Consider the following 23,645-nt stretch of genomic DNA (forward strand, 5'->3'; position numbering starts at 1 on the left):
CTCTACAGCATCTGCAAAACAGAAATATCAAACAGCCGCTGTCAATCTACCCCTGAGGTGCAGGTTGTAAGAAATGGGCTGATGGCACACTGCAGCAAAGAACATTACTTATCCTGGTTATTTATTAATAACTTGCAAAACCGTGCAACCACTAATGATGCACATGCTAGTAATGCACAAATTAATAGCCTGAGGAGAGACATTCTGGACTAAGTCACAATTTTACATTTGATTATTCATTCATTCTCTTTCCAGCTTGAATATTTTCATGATAGCAACTAAAAGTCAAGTGCAGAGAGAAGTGTTCACAAATACTGTAAAGGCAGTCCCAAAATCAAAGAAGACACCATAGTCAAAAGAGTGCCTGTAAAGCACTTCTAAATGGGGACAAATGCAAGTGACAGGTCCCTTCTCTATGCCATCACTTAACTCCAGGCATTTCTGCAGTCCAGCAAAAGTGAGAGAAACCTCCTTCTGGTGCAGATAGCACCAAAGGAGCTGTGCTGGAAATCTGTCTGTACAACGCCCTCCCAAGCTGTGTTGCTTGAAGGCATTCATCTACTTGCTTTAACTTAAGTGGAAACAAAAGGGATGTCTCTGAGCTACTCAGCCCAATTTTCCTTTATGGTCAAGACAGAAGGCTTTTCCAGAGGGTAATTAGTCTCATCTTAGCATAAACACCTAAGATGACTCATCAGCTGAAGGCATTCCAGACTGCAAGGAAGACACACAATGTCGCAAAAGGCAGGATATTCAAAAACAGGAGGAAAAAAATATATATCTGAGGAATAACTGTCTGTGCAGGAACCAATTTTGATCAAAGGCAAATGAAAGAACAAACTGAAACTCTCATCAGGTCTCATTTTTGCAAGCCTTTACTGGATCGTCGTCTCCCAAACATAATTTTGTTGACTCATTGGAATGGAAAAATGCCCATCTGATTTACAGGCAGGTCAAATCCCAGAAATGATCACGTGGCTGCCCACAAATTCTGGGGGATAAACTGCCCTTTAACACACCACATTTGATCTGTGTCTTTAATTATTAGCCATGGATGCCTTAAATCAGCACTCCATTATTTGTAAGGTGAATTCATGCTCACAGCAGCGGCTCACTGCCCACAGTCATGTTGCATTGTGAGGGTGAAGGGACCTCCACCTCAGCCCACCTTTTGCCTAAGAGACATCCCTTGCCTTGCTCTTCAGACATAAGCAGCTCCAGCAAAAGCTGCTTCAAGACAAGGAGGTAGGGGAAGAGAAGAAGGTGTAAGGTGTCAACAAACCAGTTCACTACTTTACACTACTTGTGTCACAAGTGTGGTAGCTCCGTCTGAGACAAAACAGATGGGTGGCAAGTACTTTCTGACCATTGGTGGTCACAGCAAATACCAGCAGCAGTAGCAACAAGAATGTTTCTGGCTTCAAACTCACTCAGCAAAAGCTAGGTTTTGCCAGCTCTAGGCATAGGTCTTTTCCAAGAGAAAATGAGTTGCCTTCACCTTTCCTCTTCTGGCTTCCACTCTCACTTCAGCTGTCAGTCAGTCAGGAGAAGGTAAGGAAAGGTACATGTGGATCCTCAGGGTCCGAGTCCATGCTCCTTGGGAGATGTTTACAGGAGATCAGAAATGGGAACTCTTAAGACCAGAGTTATTTTCACTCTGCCCTCCGTCCCCACCCTCTCATTCCCTCTGCAATTATGCACTGACAAAACTGATTTATTTCCATGCCAAAATTACATCACTTTCCTCAGGGCCTCTGGCCTCCTGAACCCAAGCTAGGTGGTGAGGAAGAGTAGAGATTTCCACCGTGAAGCTGGTCTGTGCTCAGGACAAAGGCAAAGGTTTTGTGGAAGAAGTTCTCTTGGGAACATGGCTCATGCTTTCTCTGGGGAGCAGAAGAGGCTTGTTAAACTTGCAGCTGGTAAAATAAGGACTTCTCACTCTTGCATGAACAAAGAGAAGATAATGGGGGAAGTTAATGAAGAGCAGCAGTAGCTGTGGCGCATGCTAAGGCTTCTGCCATTTTCAGAGACAGTTCCACTGCTAGGTCTCACGCAGCTGCTGTCCAAGGTTGGGACTGATGCAATCAGTGAGCAATCTAAGTCACTAAAACAGAGCAAGAAACGAGTATGATTTGGTCCTTTATTTTTGCTCCAGACAAATAAAACATAGGAAAAAAAATAAGCAACATCTGCAAGGTCAACGCCCTTTCCTTGAGAAACATGTATGGAGTTCTCCCAGTTGAAAAGTAAACAATTTGCAAAAGACTGGAACACAGCCAGCCTGGATTTCCTACTCCTGAAGTCACAGGAAAGGCAACTTTGCACTGTGGCGTCACACCAAAATCTCGCTGTTGTGCCAGTCTTTATCGGAGGGGAGGAGAAGGGCTTTCCATTGTCTGGGCTGGCTTGTTTGTCAGGGGACTGAGGTCTGTTTGTACAGCTATACAAATAGCTATGTATGAACTCACAGTAAGACATTTTCAGAGATTGCTTTTTAAAGGGGACCTTGAAAAAACCATTTTTTGCTTTCACTTGTTTTTAATTGGATATGCACTCTTTTGCTTCCTTGTGAAGTATGAATATATATGTGTGTACATAGCAGCTGTCCATAGCAATATGTTGCATAACCATTTTAAACTTGAATTTAAGGAGGTGTTCTGACTCATAATAAAGGCATTTTTTCCTGCAAAATATAAACCAGTAACTGTAATTAAATAGGGATTTTTCTCACTGTCTCTCACAAACACAAAAGAGCACGTGTATACATAACCATTTATATAACTAGACTTAAAATTCCTTATACTTTATTTGTCTGTTTCTGGGTTTGTATAAAGTGATCACTGCACCGGTTCTCTAGTATCACAGATTCTTCAGATTGGCTGGGATTGTGTTTTCTAGTATAATGCAAAATATTCCAGTCCAAAGCCACATTAAAAAATAACATAATAAAATGAAATAGAATAAAATAGAATAAATAAAAAAAAAATTTCTCTCAGGTGAAGGTCTCCAGCACATGCATGAAAGAGAAAAAACAGAAAACTCACCCTCAAATAACTTTTGTGCCTGTTCTTTTTCTAAAGGCAAAGTCCTTTCCTATTTATTCAACCACCATTTTTCACCAGGTATGCTATTGATCCTTCAGTTGACCCACAGGCCAGTACAGTGTGTGGAAAGTACAATCTGGGACTGATGTATGTGTAAGACGGAACCAGTGAACCCTGAACTCAGGGAGACAGACTTGCTTTATTTTGAGTATATGCTGTCTCTCCTTCCAGTAGCTTCATTTGAACTTTGTAGGCTTTCACAGTGTTTTGAGCACCAGCAGTTTTTGTTCTTTGGCTTGAAGTGCTTTCAAAAGCCTTCTTCCCTTTAATCTGCCTAAATACTACCAAGACCAAAGTCTTCCACTTTCCTCCTGTACTCTTTCAGCTCTGCCTGGCAGAAGGGTACAAAGGACAGCTTCACAAAGCCCATTTTACAAATAAGCACTGCGGTGATATCCTCTTTGCTGAGTTACAGGGAATAATGACAAACACAAAAGGCAATATTTCTCTTCTGACATTTCAGAACATTAGATTTTGAAATCCTTTTTCAACAGCAGACCATGAAGTGTGGGTCTAATTTGAAAAGTTCCTCTTAACAGCAGAATAACGTCTCTTTAGCATCCATGTAAATTGGAAATGTAAATTTTAAAAAAAAAATATTCTTTTCTTTACCATAATCTAGGTCATGAACTAAAAAGTTAATCTAGGCTCCAGTTGCTTTCGCCATGAAAAATTGTCCTTTTTGTCTATATTTTCTTTAAATGTTCTGTATTTAGTGCTCCTAAGTGTATCTGCCGGGGGAAAAAAAAATCTTTTTAAAAGAGGAAAACCAATAGATCCATAGGTTTTTCTGCTCTCACTGAGGAGCCTGGATTTTGGGGGGATTAAGCAACCAGCCTTAGTTTTCTCTCATGGGTTCCTCCCTCATTGTCCCAATGGGCAGGCTCAATTCTGTGATTTTCTTAGCATAGTGTCAAAAAAAAAAAAAAGAATTTAGGATTTGTGAAAAATGTACAAAACCAGCACTGCTTCTCAGAATTTAAAATGCTGCACGAGTGACCTATATAAAACAGTATGGGTTTTTTAGGTCAAGCAATAATTGCATTACAGTACTGACATAGTATTTCAGCCTACTGTAATTATGCATCCTGGTTTTTTTGGTCAACCACCTTTTTCAGAATCTTGGAGCTTTTGGCACGTTTAATAAATGTAGGTCAAATTTAATAAATGTACCAACTAAAGCCTTGCTGAGGGAAAAAGCCACTGGACAGGTCATGGCCAGGAGGGGAGGAGATGTCTGAGAATGCAGGTGGCTCTCTCCTGCCCCAGATGAAAGCATAGAACTGCTGGAAATGAAGAAGAAAACAACTTGGCCTAAATCATACAGGGTGTTTGGGATACTGCCATTGTACCCAAACATCCTGACACTCTGTCTAGAATCTTATTCTCAAATCCATCCTTTGTGGTGGTTTTTTCTTTTCTTTCAATTTCATTATAAAAACCAAAGACGACCCAATTTTTCCTGGCTACCAACTGTAACAAATACACATTACCTATAAAAATTGAACATATTTCAGATATTTTGATCTTTCCCAACTTCTCTATTCTTCCAGACTGTAATGAACATAATTTTCTCTTTAGGGCATTCTTTTCTTCTCCTTTTCATGGGAGCAAAAGAATAAGTTAAAAAAGCAAAAGGCGCCTTGATCATATCAATGGCAAAAGCTAAAATATTAACTAGCTGAGAAGAATAAAGGTTACACATCCAGTTCTGTGGATTTGGGAGCATCTCATGAAATCAAGGAAAACCAGCCTTTTACACAGGCAAAATTTAGAGAAGTAATTTATAACTATTACTGACATTCCTTGCATTTCCTGACCTGTTAAATGGAGATACTCTAATGTTTCAGATGATTGCACAATTATACTAAAAAAATGTTTCACAGACAAAAGGAGAAAAAAAATCATATACCATGTACAACCACAGCTAGCCATGTGCCTTTCTGCCAATGGCAGCTTTCCCTGTTCTGATCTGCAAATTAAATCTGACTTCACCCAGCAACTCGGAGAAACATGAGAAGAATCTTCTCTCCTGAGTCTGGGAGGAGGCTTTGCTCCAACCTCCATCGCACTCAGGGAAGTTTAGGTCAGCTCCACTGGCATATCAGAAGCTGTCCTACTTTTTTTGATGCTTTTGTTTTAATGTTCAAGGATGAAACTCAAAGAGAAAGGGGGAAAGGAGGCAGGATATGAATGTCAGGAGAGTTTTGGTTTTATTGTAAAGGAGAAGCTGCTCAGTTACACCATGTTTCAGTGTCAGGAGCTGCAATACATCCCCAGGCAGCAGGCAGAGCATCTGCTGTCCTGTTACAGAGAAGTAAAATCTGGATGACTTTTGTAGCAGCTCAGTTGGACAGTTATTCAGGTAATGTATGCTGATCACTTCCTTCTGCAGAAATTTAGCCATGGAGCTCTGATCCTTTGCAGCCATCAGCTTTTTAGGCAGCTATTTGGACAAAAATTGTGCCTCTTTGTACTGTCAGGCATAGGTACTGTACCCAGCCTGGACACGGTGGTTGTAGCAGGAATCTTCCCTCTCACTAATCCAGTTTTGCAGAAAACTGCCTCCAACAAAATGATATGAAAGAAGACAACTCAGCTGCCCTCTCAGTGGCTTAGGTGCAGAGGGGAATATTGATGCCTTCAGAAAGGGACTGGCTGGATGTCCCCAAAGCCCTGCTGATGGTACTTGGGTCAGACACACCCTGCCCAGATTATATGGTTTACACATTGTACCTACAGAAAAAAGGTGAAACTATAACAAAATGTGAACACAAAGGATGTTTCCATTTATTTAGTCAACACCTCTTGGAAGGAGCATGGATCTGCCCTTGCTAATATGTGAGGCACATGTCCTTCTATGTTGTGCTGGTTTTGGCTGGGATAGAGTTAATTTTCTCCATAGTAGCTAGTATGGGGCCATGTTTTAGATTTATGCTGAAAACAGTGTTGGTAATTCAGGGATGTTTTCGTTACTGCTGAGCAGTGCTTACACAGAGCCAAGGCCTCTTCTGTTTCTCCCCCCACCCCACCAGTGAGCAGGCTGGGGGGGGGCACAAGGAGTTGGGGGGGGACAAAGCCAGGACAGCTAACCCCAAATGACCCAAGGGATATTCCAGACAATATGACATCATGCTCAGCATATAAAGCTGGGGGAAGAAGAAGGAAGGGGGGGCGTTCAGAGTTATGGCGTTTGTCTTCCCAAGTAACTGTTACGTGTGATGGAGCCCTGCTTTCCTGGACATGGCTGAACACCCACCTGCCCATGGGAAGCAGTGAATGAATTCCCTGTTTTGCTTTGCTTGCATGCATGGCTTTTGCTTTACCTATTAAACTGTCTTTATCTCAACCCATGAGTGTTCTCGCTTTTATTTTTCTGATTCTCTCCCACATCCTGACGTGGGGAGACTGAGCGAGTGGCCGTGTGGTGCTTAGTTTCTGGCTGGGGTTAAACCATGACAAATATATTTTTATGATGCGGGTCACACTTCCAGGCCATTCATGCTCAATCTTGACTTGACTTCTGAATGAGGAAGATGAACTTTCAGTCATTATCAGGATGTGGTTTAAAAACACCTCTGAACTCTTCTCAGCCTGTGGTCCCAGCAGTGATCCTGCTGCCACTTCTGACAGCAGCCCAGCCTGCAACCCTGCTGTGAAAGCCAAGGCTGGGGCCGTACCTCGGCTCTCCCCAGTTTGGGGAGAGAGGGTGGGGGTAGAGAGTTTTGGCAGCCGGTGACATCCATGTCTGGGCATCTTTCTTAGCTTTCCTTCCTCTACATGCACTGGCTGTGCCTGTTGTGTCTGTCTCTGGCTTGGTGAGGTAGAAGAAATAAATAGCAGGTTTAAAAGAGCCGGTGCCCATGGCACTCAGCCTCAGCTAGAAGCCCAGGTCTGAGATCTAATTACCTGCCTGTTCCTGGTCTTGGACACCATCCAGTCCTGCATGCAGAGCCCACTGGCCTCTGCCATCCAAATAGTGAGGCAGGCTTCTCCTCAAGGTTACACGTAATATGGGGGTGCCAAGGCTGGCCCCTACCAAGCATCTCAGTCTTGGGCCGCTATGCTCTGCCTTACAGACTTTTTCTCACTCCTTGCTGCCACCAGCAGCAGTTTCTTAAGTAAATTTGGGGCTGGCTCCCATTCCACAGGCTTTTACATTTCTGTCTGAGGAGTGACAAGTAAGTATTCATCAGAGATCATAAAGAATTACAACATATGCAATGCTAAATTTCCAAACACCTCCCCTTTCTTTGGTGACTTCAATAAAGCTTGTTGGCTTCAGTAAGTACACTGCAGGTGTACATTTAGGCAGCAAGCCAAGCTTCAGTTTCTGTGGAGAAGTATATTAACAGCATTTACTTGTACATTACTCTATGAATATCTGCCATAGGTTTGCTATACATTCTCCACTGAGATACCAAAAAGTGTTGACTCACTGTGGCAGCATCAGTGCCTCTGACTTGGGTCACATGTGGGATGTTAATATACTCTAAGACACTGAATCTTGCAGCTAGAATCTGCTAAACCACCAGCATCTACAGACTGCTGTTGCTGTAGCTTGAAGCAGCATGAAGGAAGTTTTGGAATAACACAGTTTGGGGGGGGGGGGGGGGGGGGGAAGTTTTCCTATCTATCCCATGGTCAGAAAAGGTCTATTCCACATGTGTGATTATCCCCTATGTGATTATTCAGAAATAGCAGCCTGTATGGAAAGGAACTCAAAAAGTACTCTGCAGAATATTCCCATCTTGGTAACACAACTGCATGAAAGACCATATGCCCTTTTGAAAACATTACCTGTGACAGCATTCTGCATCTTCAGTGACAGCTTTCACATCTGTAATTTCTACGTATCTTTTTGCTTCCAGGGTCTTGCTGTGTCTGTCTGCAAAGCATCACTTAGCCTAGTGATGGGACAGAGTCAGGGATGTTGAAGGGAAACACACACACCTCCAGCAGTGGCATAGGTACAGAGTCCTGGTGCCACGCAGTGGGCAGCTCTGCTCTCTACCATGGAAGCGAGCTTTCATGAAGAACTATGAAATTGCCAGTCCTGCTGTCTGAGACCCCCTTCTGCCTCCCAGATAGGTACTAGGAGTAATGGGGAGTCAGCTCCGGAGTCACACACACACAGGTGATTCTCCACAGCGCAGGCTGCTTGTATGTGAGCTGCATATCTGAGCTCCTTGACAGTCAATACAGCTAGTGGGTTTTAAAAAGCGATTTGGGACATCCTAGTGGAGGGACCTATCCTGGTCTGCTCTAAGGAGTGCTTAAACACCTGTATGTAAAAAGAGAAGAGAAAAAAAAAGTATAATACCACTGCCCACTCCCCTCCCCCCAACATGTCCCAGATGACCCACTGCAGTTCAGAATCAAACACCCATTATCTTCTGAGACATCTCTGGTGGGATTCACTTTGGGATACTGAGAGCCACTCACCTCTTGACATCACAGCCTTTACTCAACTGTCTCCAAACCCAACTTGTCTGGTTACAAGTCCAGGTTTATATCCAGCTTTTTAACCTACTGCCTAGTCTATCATTTTGCAAGAAAATGCACCAGCAAAAGCAGTACTGTTCAAGCCATATTTTAAGGGTAAGTTTTTATAAAGTTAGTGCATTCTCAGTTGGCAAAACAGTTGCGAGCCAGTCCTGAACACCTTGTTCTACCCAGCTACATCAGCCTTATTGGCATTAGACCCTAGAAGGCAAGATGAAATGTTTTGTGCTGACCACCACAGTTTATTGACAAGAGCAAGGCTTATCTCATTTGCATCCTTTCTGAAATGAATACTGCAGTCAGAAGCCTGACCCCACTCCATGCTTTATGGACTTTCTGATTTACTGCAAAACACTCTTCCCACTCTCTGCAAGTCAAGAGCTTATCTACGAAAACAGATGCCTTGAGAATGTGGGGCCCCTGTTTGCTTTTCCAGCTAAATTCCGCTTGTGACTAGAAGGGAGGGGGAAAGATTATTTTAAATCATCTTTAAGCTCCCCATATTTCACAGTAAGCAGAGGGCTAGCTTGACTTCTAATAGGAATTAAAGCACCTTAAAGTATTGTGATATAAGGCCAGCTATTTAGGAATGCTAACATCTTTCTGGCACACAGGAATAGGCAGAGAGGGACTTTGTCTTCTCTGTCATAACATGTATCTCTGATGTTAAAAGAACACAGAGAAAAAATACACCTTCTACGGACATTTATTTTACTTTTATTACTTATTCCTCTTTACAGTCTGAAGATAGCCCTTCTGCCATGGGGGTTATAGTAGAAATAAAGGCTGGCTTAATTGTATTTACAGTGTTCTTAAGGAATAAATAACCCTATCTGCAACCTAGCTACCTGAAAGTGCCCTCTCCAACGAGTCAGACAGGCAGGATCCCCTACACAGAGCTTGTTGGCTTCAGTAAGTATAAGACCGTATAAAAGCAAGATAATGTGTATGAGGTACAGAAGAATGCAGCTACGAGCTTAGGAAAACACTCCTCATGCAAATACAGATAAAGAAAAATACATTCCTTCTTTTTCTGCAGCCCTGAGAGATGCACCCTGACCGCCTCCCCAGCCACCTGCAAAGGCGACCAACAAACACTATTGCTGTTGATATCTGCATCCCCCTGCCCTCACTCATGGGTACTACTCTTAATGTTTATCACCTAACACAGAACTATCATCTCCTGCCTATATCGTCTTCCACTGTAAAGTCCTCAAGGAAAAGAAGCCAAGACTCCTGAACACAGCCCTAGCTTCCTAGCAAGAAGCATGCTACTTGTTAGTGGTTAGAGGAAAGAAAATATAAAGCATGTCTCATACATTGGAGTTTGGAGAGCCAGCCAGGCCTTGCCAAAGTGCAAGTTTATCTATAGTTATGGAGACTCCTCAAATGGCAATGGAGGAAATATGGGTAGGAAAATCTATGCAGAGGAATGTGTTCATACTGATAATGCGCTTGGGATAACAGAAGACTAAGATACTGGGATAAACCTGTGGAGGGGTAGTGGCCTAAGAAATGCCCCTTGTTTTTTGGGGGAAAAAGGAATTGTCCTGCAGCAGACCTATTTTGAGCAATACAAAAACTCAGGTTAGAAGTCATGAAACAGAAAAGCAAAACTTTGGGACAGGAGCTGTGTTTCAATAGCCCCATCCCACTGTTTTTTTATGGTAGTGTGCAAGTGGAGATGCCGTGACAGAAGCTCTTCAGCATGCCTGCATCAGTGAAAGGAGAGGAGGGAGATTTTCCAGAACAGCTCTGAAGGGAAGTGTATATGTGTGGGTATATGTGTGGAGGTGAAGGAGCTGAGGATAAGAAGGAAAAAAAAAAGCAGATGCAGATCCTCGTCCAGTGCAGTCACTAAAGAGAGACTTTCACCTTCCTCCTCCCCCTTTACTTTCCAGGAATGGAGGTTGAAATTGGCCTAACTTCTGGTTTCCTTGGAAACCTTTTAGTAGGCACGTCTATTGTAATGCTGTAGTGCAAATAGTGTAACTACAGAAAAGCCTGTGAATAAAGAGATTTTGAGAGTTCAGAGGGATTTAAGAAATGTGTGCTTATGTAGGTCTACATGCATCTGCATGTGCCTGCATGTACCTGAGGGCAGATGTGCACTCATTTTATGGAGATTTCTAGAGGTTAGTTTTCTTGGGACTGTGCAATAGCTGAAAAGAACAGAAGGTGGCATGTTTTCAACATTTTAATGCAGCAAAAAAGTACAGTAAAGTAAATGCAGGAAGGAGCTACAGTAAAAGGAAAACAAGAAGGCAATAAAGTAAAAGGATACAGAAGGAAGAAGACAGCTAAGCCCAGACCATATCCAATTTGATATATCTCTGCTCTTAATGATTGTATTAACACTGAAGGCTATTTATTTTTCCCATTTTTGCAATGTAATTCACTGAGGTCATAAGGGCTGATTTTACTAGACTCTTAAAAACACCTGGTCTGTTATGCTGCATTTCATTTTCAGTACTTTAAGACTTTATGAAAATTTTAAAGTGTAGGTGTGTATTTTTTTCTGTTTTTTTTTTTTTTTTTTAATTCTGCTGGTTTTGTTGTTTTTTTTTTCTTAATCATAAAATTCACACAGTGTGACCAGTTTATCAAGATCTGTATCAGGAAGATAAACATGGCCCTGACAGTTTCTCTTTAAACTGCAGGTACATGGGAGATAGCACCAAGCAAAAAGGAGAATGAATTTAGATTTGCCAGAAAATTATGAAGCAAAACCCCAAAAGAAATAAATTAGAGAAGGTGACAAGCTTTTTTGTTCTCAGGTCATTAAATTAACATCCTTCTGAATATTCAAGCTGGCTTTATGAACCTGTTACCACAAACAGGTGCCTTTTAATCTGCAGGCACCCTCTCAGCCTACTTTTCTTTAAAGCACCCATTTATTTCTTTTTCCCAACCCCCCAATCTATTTTGAGCAACAGGTTCCCCTCAGACTGTGTGACAGCGGCACAAAAAAAGACCCATTTGCAGCCGGTGTTGGTGACTCACCGGGGAGGATGTTCCTTGCGTCTCGGGCTCTCCTTTTTTCACTTCATTCCACAACTAATCGCCACAGCTCACCTCAGGAGAAGCAGACCGAAGGTTACTTGGAGTGCTCCGGGGGGGACGGTGAGGGCCGGTCTGAGCTGGACCAACCGGCCTCTGCCGCCCCTCAGGGGGCCCAGGAGCCTCCGAGGAGTCTAGGCCAATGCCCGCAGGCACTCACTTGGGACAAAGAGGCGCCTTTGTTGGCCCTTTGAGAAATCTTGGACTGCTTCAGACAGCAGACGGCTCCTCGCTGTTGAGCAGCCAAATTCCCTCCTTCCGTGGGCAGCTGAGGTTTGAACTTAATACCTTCACCAAATGAAAAACACTCTCTTAAAATGCCTGGGCACCAGGGAGGGAGGCCTCACCGGGCCCAGGTGCTGGCAGCATCCCCCGTCACTGGCCTGGCCTATGGAGGCACACGCTCAGCAACTGAGCCTGCTGCTTTCCCAATCTGGGGATGTTTCCAGGCCACTCTGCTAATGAGTCACCAAACCCAGCTCACAGCAGTCACCTAAGGGGAGCCGAGAGACCAGCAGCCCAGGACAGGGGTGCAAGGAGAAGCTGCTGCCATGGCAATCATTTTCCAGCCCCCAGGCTGCGGGCGCTTGGGAGGGGGCAATCCTGCTACTGCAGCATCTGGGCATAGAATAAATAGAAGAGGCACTGAAACACGGACTTTTGGACAACTTCTGTCATTTAACTTCTCTTTTCCTCAATGCATTTACTTGCTGCTCTCCAAACACAAGGCATTTTGGAGGAATGGTTGTGCTGCTTCCTGCCATCCTGCAGCAGACCAGAACTGAAGAGCTCAAGGTGGAAGGAGCAATTGCAGGAGCTGCAACTGCTGAATTCACCATCTGGGAGACAGTCCTGAATGCCACCACTTAGCTTATTTTGGACTCCAGCAGAGAGTATCAAATCAGTCTTCCTGTCTCCAAGTGCTGGGAGGTGCATTCTCAGGTTTTGGCTGTGGGTGTGGCTGCTGTGATTCCTTCCAGGCAAATACACCTTGATTTCTGCTTCCCAGCTTGTAACACTTCATCCTTGTAATCTTATCTGAGGAATTACATACAATGTAAAGTTTAAAATATATATTACATAATAATATCTATATAATAAAACCCCCATATTCTGCCTGTGTGTGTTTGTGCGCACACACATGCACTTGTTGCAGTCGTGCTTTGAAACCAATCATTTTGTTGGAGAATGAAACTTCTCAGCCACTTCATGAGGAGACTGGGATAACACATATTACCACAGCTGATAATTCCAGTTGTGAACTACAGCCAATGCCTAAATGCTGCAAGAATTCTTTTGAATTGTTGGCATCATGCTTACCACTCATAATGATGTTATGGATGTCAAATGCACAGTTCCTGAGGAAAGTGAAATTTCCTGGGTGAGAAATATCTTCCCCAGCACCTTAATTTTGAGACCCAAATCGGCAAGGAAATTCCGAGATGCAGTGCACCAAGCCAAAAAAGCTCAGTCAGCAGCTGTTATTGGTGATCCTGTTCTGAGCACAGGGTGGGAAAAATCACCACAGCTGAGGAAATAGTAATAAATGGGTGCAGCAACTGTTGCAAGAAGTGTGCACATAAACCTCTTCAGGCTAATGTCTGAGAACAGAGTCTGAATTTCTTGGACAAGCTGTCTAACTATACAACTAGTTCAGAAGAAAACCTGTCAGCAAGCGAAAGATGTTATTGAATTGCTCACATTTAGCCTGGCTACACAAAAGCAAGAAGTGGCTTTTGCCTCTGAAACTCATCTTTTTTGAGATACCAGTCTGGTTAAAAACATTTAAGTTAGCGATGGAACAGTTGCAGCTACACACAACTCTGAGTACTTCCTGCAGGCAGGTTTTAGGTCCCAGTGCACAGCCTGCTATGTTGAGAATCACTGCCGATGAACCAAGCTTTTCCCATAACCAAACGCAGCATGTAGACCCTTAATCAGCAGTGAGAATTGCACTCCTCTGTTGCATCACTGTTCAGCAACTTTTAGGTGTCTGTGCCCATCATGGTACAGTACATAAATGGGTTTTTTTTGGACCTTGTTACTAAAGTTCACCTGAGTTAGGATCTAAATGGAATTTAAGTGAAGTGAACGTGGTCTGCTTAGACTTTTGCCTTTTGTCTTCCAAGATGTGACATGAATGTGCACATTCCCTTTGTAGCATGGTGAGTTAGTGGTTAAAATTACAACCTGAGATGGAAGAAGCCTTCCAGGGTGCAGAGGAGCCCCGAGAGTGCCTGTGCTGTATACTGCACACTCTGATGCATTAGGGTTGCATGGGATATTGAGGGAGTCATGTGTCACCTCTGCTAAGTCCTGGGCTCATGAAAATTGCTGTATGTGTCATGCATGGGCAGCTGCTGATTACATTACATGGGCAGCTGAGCCATTACAAATCTCTCTCTCCGCCTGATGCTCTTTGAGGGTGGATACAAATCTTTCCCTTCCTCCTACTGGGAAAGAGTGTTTCAGGATCCTGACAAAGGGAGGCCAGGAATCCTGTCTCCAGGAGACTGTGTAAGGCACACTGTTGATGAGGTTGTCTGTGGCACTGTTGTGTGATGCTGCTATGAGATGTGGGCATAGGAGGACACGTCCTGTGAAGCCAACCTCCTGGCCTATCAACATTATTTTGTCCCCAAAGACAGAAGATTTTGTTGTTCTGAATGATTAGCCAGTTCCTACTCCAGCCTCTGTTTCACAGACTTAACAATACTGGGGACCAGTCCCTGTGGGGCACAGTGTAGCTTGCTGTATTGAAATCCAAGTCTCTTGCCAAGAAATGGAAGAGAAGTCCAGCCACATCCCCAAGAGCTACTACTTTTAAAGGATTTGGTATTTATGTTTCTTTCCTGCCAAGATCATTCTGGTGCCATTAGAAACATAAGAAAAAAATATGTCAGTGAAAAAGACACTTGAAAACCCAAGAAATATTGTTTTAAGCTTTTGTTACAAACAGCAAAGAATAAATGGAGCATGTTTATAAGATAAATAAAATCATCAACAGTATCTTTTACCTCTGCCCCCCACTTCCCTCTCTCCAGATCCTTTACCTTGTTCTGTTCAGATCATATGCCTTCACAGGATATGCGCCAGGAAAAGGTTATTGACTCACGCTACCATTTCAAGCAGTGGTCAGCAGGAGGTCTAGGTAGATATGAGGTGCAGGTAAGCTAGCTGTTACAGACCTGGTGGCAAATGGAAACTTTCATTCCCTCTTACCCCAAGAAAAAAAGTCACCACATTATGTTTTCTGTACTTTATATTATCAATTCCAAGCCTGGGACTGGTGGCTCTTTGTACAACTGTTAGGGCATGAGAGTGGCTCTTCTGGGTTGAGTGATCTGCCTCTGACAGTGCCCAGTAGTGGAGTTGTAGGGAAGAGAAAGGAAAGAGAAGATTAACAGCCTGATCCTTTTCCTGAATCCTCCCAGCTTTTTCTAGTCTGGGCTTTCTGAACTAGCTGTTGAAACAAATAGCTGATTGTAATGGACTTTTCTTCCATGAATTTCACTTCTTTTTTAGTTTGGCATACAGATCATCCTTCAGTAATGAGTCTCGCAATTTTAATTTTAGGTCAGATAATTAGGTATTGCCTACTTGTTTCATCCTTGTAGCCAGCAAATTTTGTTGGGTGGAACCTTTCTAAAATATTACAAGAAACAGTGAAACATTGTTCCCTACTTACCATCTCTGTAACATTCAGGATTTAATGCACCTCTATAATACTCTCCCTTGGGTATTTCTTTCTGAAGCTGAAGAGTGGAAGAGAGTCTTATGTATTTAATCTCTCCTTATGAAGACATTTCTTAACTTTTATCATTCTTTTTGTCATTTGCTGTCTCATTTAGTTCCATTATATGCTTTTTTTTTGGAAGGGAATACAAAAGGAAGAAAAGCAGAAATTAATAAAGAGATGGGTACATCCTGCACTTATCCAGAATGCCTCCTCTTGTCTTCCATGGTAACTGAGTTAGAGCTTTTGCTACAAAAATGGTCAAAAAGATGCTATTGTTATACCTGATCTTCCAGTTGCACTAATTTAACTGGAGCACTTTAACTTGTGCAGCTACAGATTCGTGCTTTACATGTAAACTTACACTCAGGAAAACTTGTATCATGGAAATGCATGTAGCAGGAGATAGCAGGAATCCACTGCATGCTTGAGCATTGGCCGTGAAATGAAACAAGATGCATCATTTAAGAATCTTCCAGCTGTTCCCTTCATTTTTAATGGAAGTCAGTGGTTACTTACCAAAGCAATAGTAGTGCAAGGTAAATTCTGAATGGATTATCTCTTGAGATAAGAAATAAGAAAAAGAAAATTCAAACAGCCAATCTCTTGAGAATAATTTACTGAACAGCTTTCAAAGCTAAAGTATTCAGTGGTGGGAGCTGAATTCTTTCAGGGTAGGAGCTGAATCATTCTTTCAAAAGCCAGTGAGGATGCATTAAAAAACCCTGACTCCTATAAATGCTGAAATGTAACCATGCTTGGGCTGTGAAGACAAAGTCATCCTGAACCTGCTGGAACATGCTTGGACACCTTAGTAGTATCAGAATTCCACTAAGTACCAAAACAAATGTGGATATGACTTGATCACTGTGGATGATCTCAGCATGGGAAATAAATGCCCTTTGATTTACTGATAGTGCTATAGTCCTATGACCAGATTCTTTATTCATTTACATTATATATAGCTATTTATATTGGAGCAGGATAGAAACACTTCCAGTCTGATTTGCCCTGGCAGAAATCACAACATAGATCTCACAGATACGACATCAGATGGCTCAGATCAGTCTAAGTAACTGCTATGAGTATTATCCACATGAGCAAGTTTAGGTAGTAGAAGGGAACAGACATAGCAAAGCAGGAATCACTGCCTGCTAGTTTATTCTTGTTATAGCAGTCGGTAAATATATAGTGTGTCACTCGCGTTAACTAGCCATGAAGTATAGCCTTTCTGACAGTGAAGGAGGGGGGTGCTTGCTTAAGTTCACACAGAAATCAGAGGCCACTGCTGGCCAGTTTACAAGGGGTGGGGTGAGAGGGGAAAGGTTCAGAGTTGCTTTTACTTTCTGCATCACAGTATGTGTGTATATATATATATATATATATACACACACATATACACACACACAAAAGTTTAACTGAAGTGTCTCCATCTCATATATTTCTAACCTGATAAATTTGCCACTGGGGAAAAAAAAAAAAATCTAATGAGCTGGCACAAGAAACACTGACAGCAACATCAGCGCTGCAGGAACAAGAGAACTGCTTCCTGTAGACTCGCCTTCACTTGTCAGTAAGTCTAACACAATAAACCCTGCCAGCACACAGGAACATGGCAATCCAACCTACAAAGGACTTGCAGATATCTAGAGATTTCTGATCTTCTGGAATTGAAACAAAAATCCCTCTGTGAGCCCGGAGTGCAACCACAATGATTAAAAAACAACCCCTGTGCCGAACACTTCACAACCAGAAAACAATCAGTTCAGGAACACAGCAGTGACTTTTATTGCAAACACAGCAGTAAGTTTATGTTCTTCCATTGATCTGACAAATTAATTTGTCTTAACACTGCATTACTGACCCCTCTCCACAGTGATATTCATACACAAATTTCAGATCAGTATCCAAAACCAAAGTAGTTTTATTTTTTTTCCTGATACAAGTGTCAAATATCAGTCATAGACATAAGCAAAAAATTGTTCCAAATAAATATGCATGGAAAGATTTTTGACAGCTTGATAACAAATTTAAACACAGTAATTATTGTATAAATGGTTTAACAAATCGTATTACTGCTAGCAGAATAAGCATCTCAGGGAAAAGAGGATTGAATACATAATCTGGAAATAGATTAAAAATATATATATAAAATACTCAGTTTATTGCATGGATAGATAAATATTAACATATGTGTGCACATAACTGGGAACGAGGCACTTATTCAGGTTAGTATAAACAAGTCCACTTGTTAAGTAGAAGGGAAAATGTTAATAAGCCTCCAATGTTTGCTGAAATCTAAAACCTTGAAGTCATAATAAAAAAGGCGTGCTGTTACAGATGTATTTATAGTTCACTGAATTGTAAGACATCCCATTTCTTAAGAATGGGACAAATCTGGCAGACCTTACTGAAAACATTGGGATTTTTTTTCCCAGGGAGAGGACTTTGATATCTGACTCATGAGTCTTACTCATGCTTGTCCAGCTTTTCAGTGCTTGCTTTGTATTTTTGTTATCACCAGTTTGCACTATTATTTTATGTATTGTTAGAAAAACATTAGTCTGATAATCCCCATTACCCTAAACATTTTACAGAGTTGTAATCAGATGCTATTCAAAGCAGTGATGAAGCTGTTTACTGGGCTAAATATTTGGCTTCTAGAACACATGGTTTTTGATGTGGTTTTATAAAAAGAAATAATAATTTTTAAAAAAAGATTTTGCTTGCAAGCAACTGTAATTAATTGGGTGAAAAATTGATGAAATCTTATTAAATGAGTGAAGTCATAACAATATCAATCCAGAGCAAGAGATATCAGCACAAGTTCCTCTGTGGGTATATTCACACTGTACCTTGAATCATAGCACAGATATTCCTACGCTAGGAGACCTCAACATTTCTGAGTCTTTATGGCTCAGAGGATGATTGTGCGGAATTACTAGGTCAGGTCTATCTGTGTTGGCAGAGCACTACAGCCAGGCCAGGAAGCCTTTTGGATAGATTTTTTAGTTCAGAGGCAGCATTGTGTGCTTGCAGCCAGGCTGCTTTCAAGTTGGATCCTGTTCAGGTAACTCAGATCTCTGCAGCTTGGTCCCCAGAATACCAAATGCCAAGTGTATTGCAGCTGAAGATACTTTGGGGGCTGCCCACAGCCACCATCACAAGATGGTGGAAGGGAACAGGTATTTTAGCAGCAGTCTCAACAGCCTGATTCAGATTTTATATAGTTTATATAGTTTAACTCTATTGACTTGAAAGGACTTATATTATGCTAGTGTGACAAATGGGGCAATCTGTCCTGAAGGTTACATAGCTTTCATAGCCAAGCATTTTGCAGGATATCTTTGGGACAGAACAGGTCCTGTCTGGAAGAACTGACATGGGACACTGCTGATCCAAACTTCTGTGGAACGTCATGCTGTCATGTTACCTAAATCAAGAACGCTGAGAGAAAATGAGAATTACTCTTGCAAAAGTAGTCAATTGTTAAAAAATGCCCAACAATGACCCAGCACGTTTGTCAAGGTGTGCTATGATTATACAGTAATAAATACTCCTTGATTCAATCAAATGTTAATTTTTTTCTTCACTTTTTGTTACCATTTAATATGGCAACTGGCAATTACATGTTGGATTCGGTGTCATCATTCCTAGGCTCAGTTCAGGCAGAACCTTGTCCTCTGTGTTTTGAATCTAACTCTATGATTTTCTCTAGGTACTGAAATACTAATGCTTGCATTTCCCAGCAGTGGATATGCACTAACAAATATAATTTACCTTACAACACATCCAAGATCCATTATAAACTTAAGAGGACATAAGCATCCAGTTTCTGTGAAAAACAAAATTCTTTCTGGATTTGTTGCATTCTTTGGCTTTATATAAACATAAATAAGGAAAAAATTTCTCAGATTAAATAGCTGAATAAGAATTTGCAGAAAAGAATATGTATTGCATCCTGTGACATGCAACTGTTCACAATGTTATGCTGTCTAATCTAGCTGTCTTTTGAAAAAGTTCAGTTACATATAAGTGAAAAAAAAAAAAAATGGTATAGCTTAAGTGAAGTCAAAAGCTTATAGGAAGGAGGATTCATGCCTAAGGCATCTCATCACCTTTCAGACTAATTGTAGACATTGGGTTGTTTGTGAGAAACAGTACAAAATTTAACTGAAGAGTGTAAGGATTTCTCCTTTCAAGTATTCTGTGTTTCCAAAGAAACAGATTTCCTGTCTTATTGCAGACAGGATATATAGCACCTTTGGATAGCTTCTTCTGCTTTTTTTTAATGTCAGAAAATACAAAACCAAAACAAAAATCTCTCCCTTACAATGCAGTTCCTTGAATTGCTGCTTAAGATTAGTGTGTGATATAGGGACATCAGGATTACTTTTCGTGCAAAGTGGGAGATTGGGTATGGATTCTTCTATTGTTGATAATGGCAGCAAGACTTCAGGATAAAAAATTTCAAGTACACCTAGAAGCATATGAACTCTTTATTCCTCATAAGTCACCATGACCTGCTGCTAACAAAGTGCAGTTCAAGTTTTTTTTGAGGCACTCTGGAGACTCTGGCTTGAATCCTGCAGTCTTGGAATCAAACCTCTGAGCTGTCACTGTTGTAATTATATTGTAGCATCATTGGTTCATTGCTGCCCGACTCCTTTGTGGCTTCCTTCTTCTCAGAACTTTGTTTCCATTTTAACAGCAAAATGATGATTGCAATTAAGCAGATGGCAAGGAAAATGGCAGCAACTCCACCAATGATTGTGATTATGCTGACCCCTGCACTTTGGTTATTCAGTTCCCTGGGGAGAACGCCATTGACTGCAGCCTCCCTTTGAGGAATGTGTTTCTTGCTGGTGCGATCTAGTGCTATGTGCTGTATGTTTGTTCCTCGGTTGTTTTCTACTCCAATGTCTTTTGCAAGTTCTGGGTCCTGCTCAACTCCCCTCTTCTGACGTCTTTGTGTGGATGCTCCTTGGCTCCCACCACTAAAGAGCGAGTGGTACTGGTGCTCCACACTTCTTTTGCCGATTCCGCGGTTAGCATTCTCTTTTGAACGTACAGTGTAGATTGTATGGACGTACCACTCCCTACCCAAAGACACCTAGAAAGACAAAATTTTTTGTATTTAAACACAAACATACAGAATCTGGACAGCATTATACACAGATGAAATCAGTCACTGTTCTGAACTGATTTCCTGGACAAGTACTTTCAAAATCATGCACAGATAACCCCTCACTATGTGCCAATGTGCACCAGAGGAGTCATGTCTTCAGCCAAAATTTTAATAAGGGGTAGTCTCCATTCCTCTCCATGTCCAGACTCTATACCTATCAGATGCAGATGAAGAAGCATAGCCTTGGCATTTTATTGGTACTGTTGCTGCCAAAGACCATACAAAGAACCTCAGATGTAGACAAACCACAGAAGAGGATCTTCCAGGCCTAACTTGCCAGCTGACTAGGCCTTGGCTGTGGCTCTATTTCCATCTTAACATAAGAAAACAATTTTGTACTGTGAGGAAGGTTGAACATTGGAACGGGGAGGCTGTGGAGTCTCCATCCTTGGAGACATTCAAAATCCAACTGGACATGGTCCTTGGCAATGTGCTCTAGGTGACCCTGCTTTGAGCCTGTCAGTTGGAACAGACAATCTCCAGATGTCCTTGACAACCTCATCCATTCTGTGATTGCATGATTCCCTGCAGTCTGCATGAGATGATGCTATCTTTCTTGAATTTGTCTTGTCCTTTCTGGATACATAATAAATTTGGCCTCTACAAGGTCCAGTAGGATTGCCTGAATACTGTCTTAAAGCTACTGGCTGATAATTTCAGTGGTTGCAGCCAAGTTCTGTTATTGTAAGAAATAACATATTTTCTATTCTACTCTTGTTTTTCCAAGTCTTTCTCAGGATATACTGTTGTTTCTTTATATTCTCATTCTCTTGACAGAATGAGGACCAAAAATCACTGTATTATTGGAAATGGATTCTTCATATAACAAATGAGGTTTCATTTTCATGGGTGCAGATTATGAAACCCTTTTTATACTGGTAAGTAGGCTGTTCTCATAAATATTCCATTGCTTACAATGGGACCTTTAATACTGAAGTGGCCAGGAGTAGGATTAAACTCTCCTCAATATTTTTTCTACTAATTTATGCACTTGAGTTTTGCATGTACTTTTGCAAATACTAAAGAGAAAAATAATGAAGAGGGGTTATAATAATGGGTTATATAGATCAAAGGGATGAATGCACAGAGCTGAAGGATTAGATTTAATTAAGAAGTAGTTGCACCCTTTAGTTGTCAATTTCTAGGCTTTCCAGGGCTCAGATGTTTCACAACATGCAAGTTTGCAAGGAAAGAATTGCACCAAAAATTCTGAGTATCAACTAGACTTTGATGAAGTTCACTATAAATGCTTATGATTCTTTTATTTTTTTGTCTTTGACAAGTGAGATGAGAAGCAATAAAACAATGCTGTGTAACAGGAAGCTTATCAAGTTCTTAGAAGAAATGCAGAAGAATAATTTGTATAATTTCTGGTTAGACTGTGGAATTAAGTGAGAGAAAAGCATAGTATCCCTACCAAAATATTTTAATAAGTGCTCCAAATTTTATATCTAGAAATTTTAAGCATTTAAAATCCTGTTTGACTGTCACTGGAATCAGAATAAATCTTTCTATTAGCTTCAATATGACTTACTGTTAACAACACTTCTTGTGCAAGTGTTTCTTTCTTGGTTCAGTACTCTTGCTGAAAAGTTACAGAAATCATACCTGAAATAGAGGAGTTGAGTCTACTTTAAATCCATCAGAGCCTGGCTGTTTAACTAACGGAATTGCTTCAGGATCATCTATTGCAAGTTTTGCATTAAAAAGCACATTTCCAAAGCTTGTGGCTTGTGTCTCCGGCTGAGCTTTGTCCTACATGGTCATGGAGGGAAAAAAAAGTTTGCAAAACACAGATTCATTTATTCTATGAAAACCAGTTCTAATAGTTATATGCAATGTATACATTTTGAAATTTACACATGCTATTTTATGCAATCCAGTGTAATATCAAGGGAAAAGACATGAGAAGCTGTTGTGGTCACATCTGACTTGTATTAACTTCTATTTAATCTTTTGTCTGAAGACTTTTTTGTTGAAATACAGGGAGAAAACACCACAGAACAACCATAGCTACATTTCTAAAATAAAAAAGATACATAAATGTGGTCTGAAATAAAAGTAAGAAGTCTATTTCTCAGTTTAAAGAAGCTACCTTTTGTTTCTATTAACAGACATTCATATAAATTAGTTTAGATAATTAGATAATCATCTTACTTAAAGTTAACTCTCTAAAAGTTGGGCATCAGGTCTGTAGTCATCTAGGCTTACTCTATAATTATTTTCAGAACAGAAATAATCTCAGATATTCTAAGCCCGTTCTAGAGGTATCTCTCTTTCCCTATTGACTACAGAGGCAACCTGGATGACTAACTTTACATTATACACTAAATTTTGGATGGCTAAAGATGAAACAAATTCCAGTCCTTAACTTGCATGTCTCCTAAGATTCCCTCTATGGTCAATGGATATAGACAATGCAGAGAAAAAGCCTATCTTGGGATTCTAACTTAGGTCAAACTCTAAATGATGAGAGTCTCCAGAAAGATTAACAATAGAACCAGGAGGGAGAAAGTTAAGATACTGCCCTCATCAGTTCATGTTAGCCTGGAGCCTGAGTCACAAATATGGTGCTGTCGAGAACATTTTAAAGAACAGTTGGTTTTGGACAAAAAAAGAAATTAGAAAAAAAATATTTAAAATATATATGTGCATCGTCCCAGAATTAGAACTCTTACCACAATCTTAAACCTGTACAGAAGGGATGGAGAATCAGCAAGGCACCCATATTCAGTGTTGGATGGATTATATTTGGGTACATATCCATCAGCTCCTGTGCATAGGAAAACCTTCTCGATGCTACAGTAGAAGGAATCACCCAAATTCTGCACTGGATCCACCATCACCCGACCATATATGATATCACCTGTAAACAGTTCACATAGTTCACATCCTATTACACTGGAACATTTAGCACAGTACTGAGGCCGAGTTAATAAGCCTAGTCAAGAAGCTTAGTGCTGTGTAATGTGACTATATCCAAAGACAACTTGCTACCCAGCTTCCTCTGTAGGGCTTGTCAAAGGCCGTGATCAGAATGCACACTCTTCCA

At 41.1% G+C, this 23,645-nt stretch overlaps 1 protein-coding gene across 1 annotated transcript in view; it reads right to left on the reverse strand.

Annotated features, from left to right (window-relative positions):
- Positions 1–17,311: 17,311 nt before the first annotated feature.
- The window catches only part of FREM2 (FRAS1 related extracellular matrix 2), a 134,899-nt gene continuing 128,565 nt past the window's right edge, over positions 17,312–23,645 (reverse strand). The window contains exons 22-24 of the mRNA XM_049823564.1: positions 23,272–23,459; positions 22,202–22,348; positions 17,312–20,518 (exon numbers count right to left, since the gene is read on the reverse strand). Of these exons, the coding sequence (XP_049679521.1) occupies positions 20,006–20,518; positions 22,202–22,348; positions 23,272–23,459 (848 nt within the window). The 3' untranslated portion in view covers positions 17,312–20,005. The remainder of the gene's footprint in view (positions 20,519–22,201; positions 22,349–23,271; positions 23,460–23,645) is intronic.

This window comes from Accipiter gentilis, chromosome 19, assembly GCF_929443795.1.
Source record: "Accipiter gentilis chromosome 19, bAccGen1.1, whole genome shotgun sequence".
NCBI classification, from domain to species: Eukaryota; Metazoa; Chordata; class Aves; order Accipitriformes; family Accipitridae; genus Astur; species Astur gentilis.